General features: G+C 36.0%; 1 protein-coding gene and 1 long non-coding RNA gene across 3 annotated transcripts; both read left to right on the forward strand.

Moving 5' to 3' along the window:
• Positions 1-1505: 1505 nt before the first annotated feature.
• LOC127156668 (uncharacterized) lies at positions 1506-3960 on the forward strand. Of its 2 annotated transcripts, XM_051099652.1 has the most exons (3): positions 1506-1722; positions 1795-1881; positions 2244-3960. In XM_051099652.1, the coding sequence occupies exons 2-3, from the start codon at positions 1803-1805 to the stop codon at positions 3578-3580; spliced, it is 1416 nt and encodes a 471-aa protein (XP_050955609.1). In that variant the 5' UTR covers positions 1506-1722; positions 1795-1802; the 3' UTR covers positions 3581-3960. The 2 variants fall into 2 exon arrangements, with proteins under 2 accessions (XP_050955609.1, XP_050955608.1); XM_051099651.1 differs by having other exon boundaries at positions 1506-1881.
• A 9352-nt stretch (positions 3961-13312) lies between these two features.
• LOC127156678 (uncharacterized) lies at positions 13313-13932 on the forward strand. The gene is made up of 3 exons (XR_007825766.1): positions 13313-13396; positions 13506-13592; positions 13781-13932. It is a non-coding gene; the product is annotated as an uncharacterized LOC127156678 (long non-coding RNA).
• Positions 13933-17830: the final 3898 nt, after the last annotated feature.

Genomic DNA, 17830 nt, shown 5'->3' on the forward strand with positions numbered 1-17830 from the left:
ATATATATATATATATATATATATATATATATATATATATATATATATATAAACAAAACAAGTGATAAAAGCGGTGTTGCGGCTTAACACCGGTAAAACCGGTAACACCGACTATGGCAATATGCCTATGGCGGCAAGGGTGAAACGTTCGAAAGTGTGGGATCACCTTACAAAACAAAAGTAACACCAGTGTCAGATGCAATATATGCAATAGTGCAATAGTGTACAAAGGAGGCAACACTAGTAATATAATTAAACATTTACTAACAAAACACAACATCTATCTCAAGCAATACGCTGTATTTACTTTGTCTCCCCGCTTCAGCTCAACAAACAAACATTATTTCAGCTAACAAAAATACATTATTTGCATGTAAAGCCTGCGTAGTTATCTTAGATATCATTTGATTGCTCTAATACTGTCAAAACACACAAGATTTACATATAAACACAGTTAGTTAGACTGTAAAAAAATCCGTGGTTTTTACAAAATAATTTTGGCAGCTGTGGTTGCCAGAATAATTTTGTAAAAAAAAAAAAAAAAAAAAAAAAAAAAAAAAAACTGTAAACACATTTATAACCAAAAACTGTACGTTTTACAGTACAAAACTGTAACTTACAAACAAGAAAATTTAAATGTAAACCAGTAAATTCAACGACACACACTGCTATTAAAATCTGTTTTGTACCTTAAATATAGGGACATCCACCATAATAATGCAGGTGGTTAAAGAGAAAGCCACATGAAGAATCAAAGCTCATCACAAGTAGCTTGGCCACAAGCAGAAGTATATACTAGCACAGAGTCATTCATGCAAACACAAAACACCATCATGGTAACACACAATACTTAAATAATGCAATAAACATTCATTAAACAACAGAAGATGTAACATAAAGCCCAAATGTACATAACTGTTAACACAAACTATTAAAATACATGATGAAAGACATGATTATTTAAATAAAATACTTTCAAAATACTTTGCTGGTCAATGGACCATACCTCTGTGAGGAAGGACACTGCGAGACAGACCTTCACAACAGTGCTGTTTCTCTCATCTTGTGAAAAACATTAGTGGAAAAAACTAGTGGCCTGACCAATAAAAATGCTTGCAGAAACTTTCAGCAAAAATCTTTATCTCTAGAATTTTATTAGACAAAAAAGAAAAAGTTAAATTTGTAGCTAGTTGAAACTAGGAATGACAATATACACCAACTTAAAGAGGCCATATTATGCCTTTTTACAAGGGCTTGATTTTGTTTTTGGGATCAACTAGAACAGGTTTTCATGTTTGAAAAACAAAAAAACAAAAACAAAAAAAAAAAAAAACAAAACAAACAAACAAACAAACAAAAAAAAAAAACACACACACATAATAATCATTTAAAAGGGAAAATATTCCCAGAGGTAAACCAGGACTACAGTCAAGACATTTCAGGGAGTTCAGAAACAGCTGCTATAGTAAATAAGTCCATTTGGAGTGACTTTGTTCTTTGTAACTTTGCAGATCTTTTTCATGCTCAAAGCATCATAATGCACTAAAGAATGTTAAACATGAAAAAAATACAGTCTTTTAACGTTAAAACCTTTGCCCATAAAAACCCTGTCACACTGGTTTATATCTAAGGGAACATCTAAACCATTGTTGGATATAAATGTCTGAGCAAAGCAGGAGACAGGACAGAACTACACTTACAGCGTTTCTAGACAAACTGACTGTAAGTAAAAACATTTTTAAGATTTTGAGTCACAGTTACTTAAAGTTTAATTTGGCTACATGCATGCTCTAGGTTGCAAAATGAAATTAACTAAGATAAAACCCAGCTGGCTCTTCATGCTGATTCTGGTATTTCACACCATACCTGTACAAGCAGAAGGTAATGTAACCACTCATTACTGTTAACCCTAAAATGTATTTACTCACCTTGATGTCAAACTTGTATGACTTAAGTATATTGGTCTCTTTTTCCAGTATAAAACCTCTAAAACTCCTTACAAAAATATCAATGTACTTAAGAAGCAAAATTGCATAATATAATCTTTTTCTCAAAGAATACAGTAGTCAACAATTGAAATGGATCACAAAAGTTCCTCAAAATTGTCCTAAGACAAGTATGGGTATTGTTTTGGTTTTAGGACAACTTTGATGAAATGTTTTAATCCTCTTCCAGTGTTGACTACTGTATACCATTCTTACCTCATTTCTTTCTTCGCATGGCGGTTTCACTCTCTCTTCCAGATTTTCATGATGATGAAGTGAGGGTCCTGATAGTGGGAATCAGAGGTCAGTCCAGATTCAGCGCTGCAGATCTTCTGTCAGGAAGGAAAGACGGTGGACAGGAGGACAGAGAGATTGTGAAGACTCCAGTAATCACAGATGAGGGTCGTAGAATGATGCTGGTCACTGGACCAAACCTCTGTGAGGAGGACACAGCGAGACAGACCTTCACAACAGCGCTGTCTCTCTTGTCTCCTGGACCTCACGCCGTTTTAATAGTCCTGAATCTGGAAGATCAACAATCACAACAGTGTGATATTGTGAAACGAACCCAGGAGCTGCTGGGAGCAGAAGTCCTGCAGTACTGCATTGTTCTTCTGCACCAAAATCACCAAGAACATTTCACAGGAGCATCCAGAGAAATGATCAACACATGTGGAGGAAGATTTCACGTGATGGGAGACTCTGAACCAAAACCTGCTCAAACTGCAGCTCTCGTAGCAGAAATAGACAAGTTAGTTCAGTTCAGAGGTAAAAGATGTTACTCTTCATTGACTCAAGAGTTAGAAACAGAAAAGACCGTGCATAAAGAAAATCTTCTCTTGCCTGTATTATATGACACTTTAGGAGGAGCATTTGGGATCAAAGGATGGATTTTACTCCTTTTACTGAATGCTGCACTTATGTTCGCTAGAGGAAGGCATAAAGTTTTTAATTTTGGAAAAATACTGTTTGCACTTGTTTGTCTAACATTCGCTTTAAGAAATATTCTGAATCCAAATGTTGCTGTTCCTTTAAATTTGATTCTGTCATCAACTTTTGTAATAGCTATTGCATATAATGACTTGTCAGAATCACGACGTTTGCATCGAATCATAGTGTCTTTAAATATGATCTTTGCATTTCCTATTGTAGTGTTTATAGCAGGTCTAGGACTGATCCTAGGAACAGTTCTCAGTATACGAACATGGTCAGATGTGCTCATAGCGTGCCATGCTGCTCCTGGGATCACATTCTTTGGTTATTTATGCACAGTTTATTCCGTTGTACCGAATCAGATACAAACTATAGCCTTTGCATTCAAGTTATTCCTGTCTTGTTCAGTGGGAGCGACACTTTCAGTGGGGTTTGTGATTGTAACTGCTCTGTTTGATGGTAAGATGGCAATAATGATACTAATATTAATTTGTACAAGTGTGTATTTCTATTTAAAGAGTGACTCTGTGACAGTTGTAGTTTTTTTTTTAATTTTTCCATGCTGTTGTGTATTTATTGGTTCTTTCATTTTACTTTTACACAGTATTTCATTAATACTTTATGTACTGTTTACACAGTTTTTAATACATTTTTTACAGTAATTTGAAGCTGTTAATAGTGATTATATCACAGAAGACTGTTAATGCTAAAAGGGATTTTGGGTGTATGTTAGTATTTCAGCCACATACTGAAGCTTTTATAATATGTATTTTTGGACTTATGTACACTGGTGGTTATGTTTAAAATAAGATGTTTTTGAAAGATGTCTCTCTTGCTCACCAAGGGTGAATTTATTTCCTCAAAAATACAGTAAAAACTGTGATATTGTAAAATAATATTACAATTTAAAATGTCTGCCTACTAACAAATGTTTAAGATACACATGAAAATTCATTTACATCATAATGTAATTTCCACCACATCTCACATTATGTATTGTGTTTAACAGTTAACAATTAAACAATTAAGCACTTAATTTTCAGTTTTTGTTTAGTTCTCATTTACTTGCAACCATTTCAGCCGGCCATTTTTGAAAACTGGCTGGTAAAGTGGACTTCTAATCCAGATCACCCTTTTTTTTACAAAAAGATCACCCTTTTAGCCACCACCTTACTGAACATAAGAGAACTACTGAGAATGTGTCAACGCTAATATGGGGTCAGAAAATCCAAACCAAGCTAATTTAAGATCTGGACTGATATCTACTCCAAAAACATTGTGAGTACCACCAAAATATATTATTCCAAAATCTCAGGTTGTAATCTTGCATTAATAGACCAGGCATGAATTTGCTTCAGTCCCTCTTCCCAAATCTGGTTTGAGATAGGAGAAGTCCACTTCCAGAACAACAATTTACAAATAATTTACTCACCCTCTTGTCATCCAAGATGTTCATGTCTTTCTGTCTTCAGTCGTAAAGAAATTATGGTCTTTAAGGAAAGCATTTCAGGATTTTTCTTCATATAATGGACTTCATTAGTGCCCAGATTTTGAACTTCCAAAATGTAGTTTAAATGCAGCTTCAAAGGACTCTAAACAATTCCAGCCGAGGAAGAAGGGTCTTATCTAGTGAAACGTTTGGTCTTTTTTTTTTTTTTGGAAAATAAAAATTTGTATTCTTTTTAAGCACAAAAGCTTGTGTAGCACTAGGTCTGGGATGCACGTCCATGACGCTACACTGCAAAAAATAAAAAACACAATTTGTTGAGTCAGCTTAAAATAATTTGTTACCCTGCTGCCTTAAAATTTTAAGTTGAGTAAAATAAGTTTAGTCAACTTGAAATGTTAAGTTGTACTAAGTAACAACTTAGATATTTGTGTTTGCTAAACTTAACAGATGGGTAAGTAACCCAGCTGCCTTAAAATTTTAAGTTGATTCAACTCAAATATCTAAGTTGTCACTTAGTATAATTTAACATTTCAGGTTGAATAAACGTTTTTTTGAGTTGACTGAACCTAAAATTATAAGGCAGTCAGGTCACAAATTATTTTAAGTGGACTCAACAAATTGTTTTTTACAGTGTACGTACTATTGAATCACGTCGAAAGGTCACGCGGAACGTAGGCGGAACTACAGACCCAGTGTTTACAAAGCGAACGCGCAAAGACTAAAAAAGCGCAAGTAAGTCAAACGCTGTTTACAAACAAAAAGGTACAACGATGTTGGATGATTCTGAAGTTGTAAGAGAAAATAAGATGGAGTTTTTCGCCATACTCTACCATTTTGAGCCAGAGTACACAGATGATGAACTTAGGGTCGTGAACGTACATCCCAGAGCTAGTGCTACATGAGCTTGTGTGTATACAAATTGTTATTTTTCGGGAAAAAAACAAATGACCGATCGTTTCGCTAGACAAGACCTTTCTTCCTTTGCTGGGGTTGTTTAGAGTCCTTTGAAGCCACATTTAAACTACATTTTGGAAGTTCAAATTCGGGGCACCAATGAAGTCCATTATATGGAGAAAAATCCTAAATGTTTTCCTCAAAACCATAATTTCTTTACGACTGAAGACACAAAGACATGAACATCTTGGATGACAAGGGATGAGTACATTATTTGTAAAATGTTGTTCTGGAAATGGACTTCTCCTTTAATTCTGGGATAATTTTCCCATGCTACTTTGGGGTGGTCTGAAGACACTGCAAAATGAGAAACAAACATTTCACCAAATGTTTAATATATTGGTAATAATAACAATAATTATAATAAATGTTTATCAGCATATTAGAATGATTTCTGAAGGATCATGTGATACTGAAGACAAGTAAAGATACTGAAAATTTACAGGAATAAATTTACAGGAATAAATTACACTTTACCAGTGGTGTACTTAAGTACATTTTTCAAGTATCTGTACTTTACTGGAGTAGTTTTACTTTGAGTAACTTTTACCTCATTACAGTCCAAAGTATAAGACTGTACTTTTTACTTCACAACATTTTCTAAAACATATCGTTACTCCTTATAATATATCACATGCTCCGAGACACAGAAGCGGTGTCTGATTCATGAACAAAAACTGATTATTTTCAACGTACCTGTTAAATCAGTTCGCATATCACACCAAAAGATTCATTCACGAATTGGAATGATTTGATTGCAGCTGTTCTCGAGTCGACAACTGACTGATTCAAATGATCCGTTTAGAGTGAGTCTCCAGTGAACTGAATTCATAAGTAAGAACCGGGAAAATAAGTCGGTGTCACCACCAGGAAATTCTCAGGCAAAACGCCTCATAATCGATCTTTCCTCCCCACATAATTCCCATTTTCAAGTACCAACAGCCTTATTCTGCTCTAAGAATTTTCCCTTCACTACCATGATATCGACCATTGCCCTAATTAAAGACGCAGATCGCAGCCTTCAAGGTAATGCCCATTCACTTAGATTTCAGATACACCTACACTGTAAAAAATAAAAAACACAATTTGTTGAGTCAACTTAAAATAATTTCTAACCTGGCTGCCTTAAAATTTTAAGTTCAGTCAACTCAAAAAAAGTTTATTCAACTTGAAATGTTAAATTACACTAAGTGACAGCTTAGATATTTGATTTGAATCAACTTAAAATTTTAAGGCAGCCGGGTTACTTACCCATCTGTTAAGTTTAGCAAACACAAATATCTAAGTTGTTACTTAGTACATTTAAGGCAGTCAGGTTAGAAATTATTTTAAGTTGACTCAACAAATTGTTTTTTACAGTGTATTCTGCATATGCTGACGCAATAAATTTTACTTCACCGTCCTCCTCACATTCGGCTGCAGAAGCAGCCCAAAAATATTTGACATGCTATCAGAGCTCATCTGCTGGATACTCTCCAATAATCACGCAATACCTTACCTTATCCATCTCTTAGATGACAGATGATCATCTCGCCTCCCAACTCCCAGCTGCACACCTTTCGACAGCCCAAAAAGTGTTCTCGCATCTTGGGATTCCCCTTGCCCTAGACAAAACCACAGGTCCCTGTACCTCCATCGAATTCCTGGGCGTCAATCTAGATTCCCAGAAATTCCGAGCCTCTCTACCCAAAGAAAATAATCGACAGAACGATCCTGGTTGTGTCCACCCTAATCGATAGCCCTAGCTGCTCCAAACGAGAGGGAGTACCCCAGGCTCAGGAGGAATTACTGAGCTCGGAGCCCTCTCCCTGGATAGCATGCCAAATATGCATACTTTTATTCCACATTATTGTCTGTAGGCTTTTTGATTTCATCAAAAATATCTTAATTTGTGTCCCAATGATTAACAAAGGTCTTACAGGTTTGGAATGACAAGAGGGTGAGTAATTAATGACAGAATGTTCATTTTTGGGTGACGCAAATGTTTGCAAGGCCTCGCCATAGAGAAAGTAGATATGCCTCGTGTAAAGATATGAGAAAATATGCAGAGAGATTTGAAACAACTATGAAACAACATACTTGAATGCGGTGTTCACTGGTGAACATTGGTGGACAAAAATAGTGACCAATGAAAAACATACAGTAGGCAGAAACTTCCTGTAAAGCAAAATTTTTTAAACTTTCGAAATCGTGTCCTACTGGTTTGGTATCTAATTTTAGGTTTACTTTAGAAGCAATCCTCGTCGAGCGTAGCTGTCTTAGCAAAAGAAAAGACAGGACATAACTATATTTTAGAGTGTTTCCAAATAAACTGACTGTAAGTAAAAAATAAAAATTAAATTTTTATAGTTTTATAGTTTTGTTAATCTGGCTAACTTGATTCACAGATCTTTGAAGTTAAACTTGGCTATATTGTATTAGATTGTACAATGAAACTAAACGAGACAGACCCCATCTTGCTCTTCACACTGATTCTGGTATTTTACACCATGTCCGTACAAGCAGAAGGTAATGTACATGCTCGTTACCATTAAACCAAACGTGTCAAATTAATTGTTTTACCTGTAGCTAATGATTGTCTTCATTTACTCATCCTGATGTCATTCCAAACTTCAAATGACTTTCCTTCTTCTAAATCAGTGTTTTAGCCTCATTATAAATCTTTAGAAGCAACAATTGCTTGTGCTTCTATTTTTTTTTTTAAGAACATACCATTCCTATCCCATTTTCTTTCTTTGCATAATAGTTTCACTTTTCTTTTCAGCTTCTCATGATGAGGCTCTGAGGATCCTGATAGTGGGAATCAGAGGTCAGTCCAGATTCAGTGCTGCAGATCTTCTGTCAGGAAGGAAAGACGGTGGACAGGAGGACAGAGAGATTGTAAAGACTCCAGTAATTACAGACGAGGGTCGTAGAATGATGCTGGTCACTGGACCAAACCTCTGTGAGGAGGACACAACGAGACAGACCTTCACAACAGCGCTGTCTCTTTTGTTTCCTGGACCTCACGCCGTTTTATTGGTCCTGAATCTGGAAGATCAACAATCACAACAGTGTGATATTGTGAAACGAGCCCAGGAGCTGCTGGAAGAAGAAGTCCTGCAGTACTGCACTGTCCTTCTGCTCCAAAATCACCAGGAACATTTCACAGAAGCATCCAGAGGGATTGCTGGAGAAATAATCAACACATGTGGAGGAAGATTTCACATCATAAGTTCCTCTGATCGAAAACCTGCTCAAACTGCAGCTCTCGTAGCAGAAATAGACAAGTTAGTTTGGTTCAATGATCAAAGATTTTACTCAGTATCGAGACAACAATTCCAGTTAGAAAGACTGGAGCTTCTGAAACGACTAAGTGAAATAGATATCTTTCTTGGAGAAAATCAGGTCTCATCTGTAATGTTTGACACTCTAGGAATGGTTAGGTGGAGTCTGATCATTTCACTGATTGCAGTTGTTCTGGCTACTGCACAGACGGACAAAATGTTAATTTTTGCAGCAACTTTAGCTGCACTCGTCACATTTATGTCATCTCTAAACGCTCTAAATTCACATGTTGTTTTTTCACTAAATTTGGCTCTGTGCTCCACAGTTGCGGCTGCCTCTTTAAACTATTTACCAGTGTGCAAGTCAAATGATACAAAAAAAAAAGATGACTTTTTTTTTAAATTTACAGTCGGTTTAGGAGTAACCCTTGGATCAATTGCTAGCATAAAGACGTTTTCTGATGTTTTCACAGCATGTTGTGCTGCTTTTGGAGTCACAGTTGGAGCTTATGAATTCATAAATTTATCATTCGAGCCCCAAAAACTGACTGTCCAAGAATTACTCCTGTTATTTCTGTTTTGTGCAGTAGGTGCTGAATTCATGGTGTTGTGTGAAATTGTGCTCACTGCTTTATTTGGAGTGCCGCTCACAATAATTATGTTAATAATCATGATCACAATTGCAATGTTCAAATTAGAGCCCATTATGAGGAAAATGGTAATTTGCATGCTCCTTTTGTGATGTTTCTATGTGGTTGTGTGTTTATTGCTTCAGTTATTCTTATTTTAGAGATGTTTGCGTAAGGTATTTACAGAATACTTGCTTGGTTCGTTCTTGTTTTATCCAGCATTAAAAGAGTCCAGAAAGCTTCTGATAAGGATACAGCAGAGATTCTCCTTTCTCTTAGGCTTCACATCATTTTAATGGCCCTGAATCTGGAAAATAAAGAATCAGAACTGTGACATTGTGAAGCAAGTTCTATATTAGCATGAACTTTCTCATTTTTAAGAAATATTATGTCCGCTTATTATTTTTATAATAACATTAAAATAATCTGAATTCAAATGTGGCTGTTCTTGTAAGTTTGATTCTGCCCTCAACATTTTAACTGAAGTTTCATGACACAGACATCAAATCTTAATGTTTTCATTCATGCTTTCTTAATTGCCCGATGTAGTGTTCATAACAGATTTAGGACTGACCATAGGAATATTTACTACCATTAAGACCATCGATTCACACAACTGAACCATGTTTTCACATTTCTGCATAATTTTGCATAAAAAGACAAAATACATATATATGGATAGTTGACAAGTAGGCAGTAAAAATGATTATTTTGTAAACAATTTTTGATGAAGAAATGCATGTATTTATGTAGTGGACAATTTCAAGACAAACTTTGACAAGAAGACAAACTTTGCTATTGTTCGCAAAACTGCTGAAAATTAAACCATTTTAAGATGAGTGATATTTATACAGTATCTCCCCTATTGCAATACTTGTTTTTTTAATACTAATATGTTTTTTTTTTAAGATATTTTGAGATAGAAACAAATCTGTGGTTCTTTTATGTGTCACACCATAGGACATTATGTCACACTAAAGGACAGTGTTTAATCATTTAAAATGCTTCTTAAAGAGACCTTGTCCTCTGGTGTGACATCTTTGTTCTGTGGTGTGACAGTACAGGCGTCAAAGGACATTTTCTGTCACACCATAAGACGTTTCAGCCTTTTGTGTCAACAATGACCTATTCCGAGCTAACGATTAACGATTAGACATATTTGCATAATTTTCTATGATTATGTAGTTTAACATACAGTTTTTAAAGTCCCCCCTGTAGTAAAAATCAAGATTTTTATGTTATTTGTCTGTGTGGTGTTTTACATAGGCTTTTAGACAAACCATGTGCCAATCCATTAATCAACACCATTGCTGAACTTGGCTGCCCGAGAGGCATTTCAAAGATGGCCGCCAAGTAAAATGACTTGCCTTAAAGGGACTTTGATCTGAATGGATGCGCAGCGTACTTGTATATGACCGTAAACTCTAGTGTGAAGGGACACGAATAGCCATCACTTTGTCTCACACACATGCAAAGAAAGATACAGAGCGAGAGAGTATTATATACCATGCAGAATTGATGCGCTACAGGTAAACAATATTCTTTTTTTCCTTTGGAATTCTTCAGCTTTTAAGAACTGCCGGCTTCTCCGGTAGTAGGCAGAACTAATGCACAAACGACAATCTCATCGGCTGGCGCTCACCTATTATCGGCCCTGTTCTGATTTGAGCAAATCAGTTCGAGCGAACGCAGACAACGTGATTAATATTCATGAACCCGGCAGCTCATTAATCTTTAGTGAGTTTTATATTATTAGTAGTAGAATTCGAAGTAGTTTTGTTATCTGTTCAGTATTATTTTTTGTTTTTCTTCCCCTTTTTTATAGAAACAATAATTTTTATAGAAACTATCTTAAGCACCACCACCATGCATTCATACATGGTTATTTTAAAGTTCTAATTACTAAAGTTTAATGTTAACTTATCAAAATGTCATATTATAATGACATTGTATAATGACTGATGCAAGCTGTATATTCACATAACAACTGTGCCATTAAGGCTTTATATATCTGGTGAGTAAACTAAAAATTTCATTTATTTAATTTAAATTTAATTTTTAACATTTAATATTGATGCTTTATTTTGTTCTATTTTTGGTTATGCTCAACCAAGGCTGAACAAGATTGGTTATTTTCTGGATTGTGACTATGTACTTTGTTTGGTTGTAAAGTGTTGCAATAAAAAAAAAAAAAAAAAAAAAAAAAAAAAAAAAAAAAATGATGTCCCTATGATGTTATGATGTCCCTAAATGGACCTTTATCTCACTTCCTATATCCGGTAAGTGAAGCAGTGTATCCCCACTTCCGGTCCCATCGCAATGCAATGAAAGCTAGTGCGAGAATCTTCTCTTTCCTTTCTTTCACCGGTGTTACTGCAGTGTACCTGGCTGCTTTTATTCTAAACGACGACACACTGCCTCAGTTGTCAGGATTTCCTGACACAACACAGATGAGATGCCTGGGATGAATTGCGGTCCTTCTAAAATATTACGCTGGAGCACGTTCGCGTGGAGTATACATTTCGAAACTGAGGATGTTTAGGCCTACATCTCATATCACCTGCTGAAATGTTCCTATTGATATATTTCTCTTCCAAATGTGCATTCTGAATAATAAATTAATTTAACCTGCTGCAGTCAATGAGTCTTCTCATTAACAATTTTTTGTTTTTCTCATCATATTTTATACCTGTTTACATTAAAATGCATTTTAAATAAACACCCTTACAAAATTAACCATGGATTTACTATAGTAAATGTAGTAACCATGTTATATTTTATTTTTTTTCCACAGACTGATTTCCATTTGTATTGCCATAGTTTTACTACACATACCATGTTAATTTTCGTAAGAGCGGTATTAAAATAGATGAATGAATGCGCGGGCGTTGCCTTAAAGAAATAACAATGTTGAACATTTTAGCTAATTAATCTTAAACAGTATAACGTGTTGACAGCATGATTTGAGTATTAATTAAGAATTTTGGCATAAACGTGAATTACATACAGTGCAATGTCTGTGAATGAAAAATGACAAAATAAAGACTAAAATTTCATACAAATTAATAAATATGTTGATTCTGATCTTATTCATCAGGTCTCACACATTGCAGCACTGATGCAGTGTGGTGAAATCACGCATGTTTATGAGCCATGGGTTTCTCAGATCGGTACGTTGGATTAAAACTAAAAGTTCCGTTGCGTTTGGAAAATTCTGTGCACAGTAATCATCATAATTTTTCTTCGCCTGTCTCTGAAAATGTCCGGATTTTGATATCATCCTGCAGATGCTCATTTTAACAGGCTTTTATTCAACTAGTGATTACAGCATATTGAAAAATATACATAACCGGAAGAATCGATACACTGCTTCGACAAGCGCTTCCGGTGTTCAATTCCAGTGCGATAAAGGTCCATTAGCTGTTTTGTGAAAGACTAAGTGCCATTTATGTTGATTTCTCTCTGTAACACAGAAAGTTAGAAAGTTAGTCAATATAAAACGAAGAGTGTCTCAGCATGATTACAAATGTGATACTGATTTTATGCAACAGTTCATCAATAAACAAGAAGTCAATATTAAGAGACTTATGTTTTAGACAGCATATTGCCTGTTTTTGCTCCATTTCGCCAACAAATAACCCTTTGAAACACAGCCACAGCACTGTTTTGTGTCTTTGAGCAACATGACGGTATTTCGTTCTTGAATGAATCACCCGTTAAATGATTCAGTTCAGTTCAAGTGCATTCATGTCCCTCTGAGCTGAATTAAATAGTGTGTAAATAGGCCTACATAAATGCCTCAATTTCTTGACTTATGCCTTCATTTTAGGTTGCAATGTTTACCTTTTTCTAAAGTAATGTGTAATTGATTTTTGTATTTTTATTATTCCAGAAATTCAGCTGCCGATAAAATTACTGTAAAATTTACAGCAATCTTTTTGCACTGAACTTTGCAGACCTTTTTCATGCTCAAAGCAACAATATGCACTAAAGAACGTTAAACATGAAAAAAATGCACAGTAGGTCTTTTTTAAAAATGTCAAAACCTTTGCCCATAAAAACCCTGTCACACTGGTTTAGTATCTAATGGAACATCTAAACCCTTGTTGGACATAGATGTCTGAGCAAAGCAGGAGACAGGACAGAACTACACTTACAGCGTTTCTAAATAAACTGACCGTAAGTAAAAACATTTGAGAAGATTTTTCGTAACACTTCTAGTTTTGTTAATCTGGGCAATTTGAGTCATTTAAAGCTACTTAAAGATTCATTTGATTGTACACTCTAGGTTGTATGATGAAATTAACCAAGATAAAACCCAACTGGCTCTTTATGCTGATTCTGGTATTTCACACCATACCTGTACAAGCAGAAGGTACCTGCTCATTACTGTTAACCCAAAACTTCATTCACTCACCCGGATGTTATTGCAAACTTGTATGACTTACTTCTAGTATGCTTTTTACAGTACAAATTTCTAAAACTCCTTACAAAAAAATATAAATGTACTTGATTTCTTACCCCATTTCTTTCTTTGTATGAAAGTTTAACTTTCTCTTCCAGCTTCTCGTGATGATGAAATGAGGATCCTGATAGTGGGAATCAGAGGTCAGTCCAGATTTAGTGCTGCAGATCTTCTGTCAGGAAGGGAAGACGGTGGACAGGTGGACAGAGAGATTGTAAAGACTCCAGTAATTACAGACGAGGGTCGTAGAATGATGCTGGTCACTGGACCAAACCTCTGTGAGGAGGACACAACGGGACAGACCTTCACAACAGCACTGTCTCTCTCGTCTCCTGGACCTCACGCCGTTTTGATAGTCCTGAATCTGGAAGATCAACAATCACAACAGTGTGATATTGTGAAACGAACCCAGGAGCTGCTGGGAGCAGAAGTCCTGCAGTACTGCATTGTTCTTCTGCACCAAAATCACCAGGAACATTTCACAGGAGCATCCAGAGAAATGATCAACGCATGTGGAGGAAGATTTCACATCATAAGTGACTCTAAACCAAAACCTGCTCAAGCTGCAGCTCTCGTAGCAGAAATAGACAAGTTAGTTTGGCTCAATGATCACAGATTTTACTCAGTATTGACACAACAGTTACAGGTAGAAAGACTGGCGCTTTTAAAAAGACTAAGTGAAATAGATATGTTTCTTGGAGAAAATCAGGTCTCATCTGCAGTGCGTGACACTTTAGGAATGGCCGGATTGAGTCTGATCATTTCACTGATTGCAGTTGTTCTGGCAACTGAACAGACTAAAATGTTCATTTTTGTGGCAACTTTAGCTGCACTCATCACATTTATGTCATCTCTAAACGCTCTAAATTCACATGTTTTTTCACTAAATTTGGCTCTGTGCTCCACAGTTGCGGCTGCCTCTTTAAACTATCTACCAGTGTGCAAGTCAAATGATACAAAAAAAAAAGTTGACTTTTTTTTTTAATTTACAGTCGGTTTAGGAGTAACCCTTGGATCAACTGCTAGCATAATGATGTTTTCTGATGTTTTCACAGCATGTTGTGCTGCTTTTGTTGTCACAATTGTAACTTATGAATTCATAAATTTATCATTCGAGCCCCAAAAACTGACTGTCAAAGACTTACTCCTGTTATTTCCGTTTTTTGCAGTAAGTGCTGAACTCGTGGTGTTGTGTGCAACTGTGCTCACTGCTTTGTATGGATAATTATGTTAATAATCATGATCAAAATTGCAAGGTTCAGATTAGAGCCCATTATGAGGAAAATGATCATTCGAGTGGTTGTGTGTTTATTGCTTCAGTTATTCTTATTTTAGAGATTTTGGGTAAGGTATTTACAGAATACTTACTTGGTTCGTTCTTGTTTTATCCAGCATTACTGATAAAAGAGTCCAGAAAGCTTCTGATGAGGATACAGCAGAGATTCTCTCTTCTCTGGTCTTGAATCTGGAAAATAAAAATCAGAACTGTGACATTGTGAAGCAAGTTCTATATTGGCATGAACTTTGTAATTTTTAAGAAATATTATGTCCGCTTATTATTTTTATGATAACATTTAAATAATCTGAATTCAAATGTGGCTGTTCTTGTAAGTTTGATTCTGCCCTCAACATTTTAACTGAAGTTAAATCTTAATGTTTTCATTCATGCTTTCTTAATTGCCCAGTGTAATGTTCATAACAGATGTAGGACTGACCACAGGAATATTTACTACCATTAAGACCATAGATACACATAACTGAACCATATTTTCACATTTTTGCATAATTTTGCATAAAAAGATAAAATCCTATATATACATATATATGGGTAGTTGACAAGTAGGCAGTGAAAATTATTATTTTGTAAACAATTTTTGATGAAGAAATGCATATATTTATGTAGTGGACAATTTCAAGACAAACTTTGACAAGAAGACAAACTTTGCTGTTGTTTGTTCAAAACTGCTGAAAATTAAACCATTTTAAGATGAGTGATATTTATACAGTATCTCCCCTATTGCAATACTCAGCTGTTTTTTAAGATATTTTGAGATAAAAACAAATCTGTGGCTTTTATGTGTGTCACACCATAGGACATTATGTCACACTAAAGGACAGAAATGGTAGTTAATAAAGCATTTCTATTTAATTTTGAACATATCGAAAGAGAAAGAAAGTTTAATTTTGATACAAACAATATCAACCTGTTTTTAAAGAAAACAAAATCATTTTCATCAACAGAATTCAGTTTCTTAGTCAATCAGTATGTTACTGAAACTTTTCTGGCCCCCTGCTGCATGTGCGGCACAGCTAAATATAATTGATATTCAAACTATATTCATTAAAGTGCTCCTATTATGCCATTGTAAAGGTTGCTAATATTGTTTTAACAGACTCCCAAAACAAGTTTACATGTATGCAAGGTCAAAAAACACTTTAGTTTTCTCCAAAAATAGATTTAATTTTACCCCATTTCTAAATGAAGTTCGAAGAATCAGAATCAGTTTCTAAAGTTCGAAGAATCAGTCTCTCTAAACCCCTCCTTTCCGTGAGCCCTCACTGATGTGATTGGTCAGATGGCGCAGTCCTTTATAATTGGTCTACCACGTACAGCGTGTCAGAGAACAAAATGGCCATTGCCAAAACTGATTGACAATACATAGAAAGGATGGCATCGATTTTAACATACCAATTCGAGACTGAGTCTGACAATGAAACGGCTGAAGTGGCTGATCGACAAGTTAGCACGGTCTACCATGAAAAGTGCTCGCAATTTGCATATGTAAGCGAACCGGGCACACCTCTATGTTGTAAACTTCAACACTGTATAATGAATTAAGGCGGTGCAGCATCTGGACCAATCAGACATACAGTTATTTGTTACATTTATCAAATAGTCTTTAAACCCAACAAGCCAGCTATATGCTGGAGCTCTGGAGACAACCCCCCCCCAAAGCAACTAACAAAGGGCTCAGTTGCCAGGACGACCATCTGATAACAGGTTGTATTGCCCAAAGGAATGCACATTTGCCCATAGGAAAGACACAATGCCTATAGAAATAGAGTCTTTCTTATTCATTCTCAGACAAACCTTTCTTTGACCTTCCTATCACATATAGCCCAGGTAACTGTGTACAGTATTACTGCATTGTATTTTAGTTTTTGTCTGTTGTATTTGTATTTGCCTTTCTACTGTTTTATGCATGCGTTATGATAGATGACTAGTCGTATAAACCACCTATGCCATGTTTGGTCTCTTTGAATTCGTATTTTGATCATCTAAAAGATGGCATATAGTTGTAAACTTTCCCTCCAAAGGTGAAAATCGCTATTGGCTCTCGGACCTCCTGGAGGTGTAGCTTCCAGAGACTTTAATAAATGCATCCCAAGAGTTTCTTCTCTTTCTCTTCACTCTCTTCTTCGTCTGCAACATTTTCTGATTGCTGCCCATGTGGATGAACCCACAGGGAGCCTGAGCTGGCACAGGGCGTGCCCGGCAGAGCTGTGCCCAACATACAGAGCTGTGGCTCTTTACCACAAAGAGCCAGACATGAATTCATCTTCATGACTCACCTCAGTCAGTCAGTGGATCTTTTAGAACCTAAGAAATTGAGCTAGAACTCTGCAGGACTTCCCTAAGCGTTCACCAGGCCTTGCGGCCTTGTCTTTCCATTCCCCAAAGATCACAGGACTTCAGCTGGGTCCCTCTCAGCTCTTGGTTCTTCTTCACTTTTCACCTGGGAAGAAACTCCCAGTCACCATCGAATCAGAACATCTTTGGAGTTCAGTACTCTTCTGACCCAGAAGAACGTGATCGCGATTCCAAAACCACCACTGCTCCAAACCATCAAGACTTTCACCCAAGACTGCATTCGGACACTTGTTCAACGACCAAGGCAATGCAAGTATTGTACATTTAACTAAACAAAACAGAGGTTTAGTTTAAGCTGTAGACAGCACTGATGGTTTCACTCAGGTGGTTAACTGACTCTTTTCATAGCTACATTCTCTTGTCTCTCTAATTGCTTCTCACTGACCCTTCCCCCATGTATGAGTGATTTAATGTTTGTTTGTTTAGATTAGTTATGTGTCAGTCCTTTGTTAAGCTCTTGTGCACAAATTACATGAGTTTTGATTCTGATTCTGCC

The sequence above is a fragment of the Labeo rohita genome, chromosome 25 (genome assembly GCF_022985175.1).
Source record: "Labeo rohita strain BAU-BD-2019 chromosome 25, IGBB_LRoh.1.0, whole genome shotgun sequence".
NCBI lineage: Eukaryota > Metazoa > Chordata > Actinopteri > Cypriniformes > Cyprinidae > Labeo > Labeo rohita.

Coding starts and splice junctions, on each gene's coding strand:
- LOC127156668 (XM_051099651.1), top strand. CDS start 1,782: ATGCATGCTCTAGGTTGCAAAATGAAATTAACTAAGATAAAACCCAGC. Junction 1,882..2,243: donor CATACCTGTACAAGCAGAAG/GTAATGTAACCA, acceptor TCTCTCTTCCAG/ATTTTCATGATGATGAAGTG.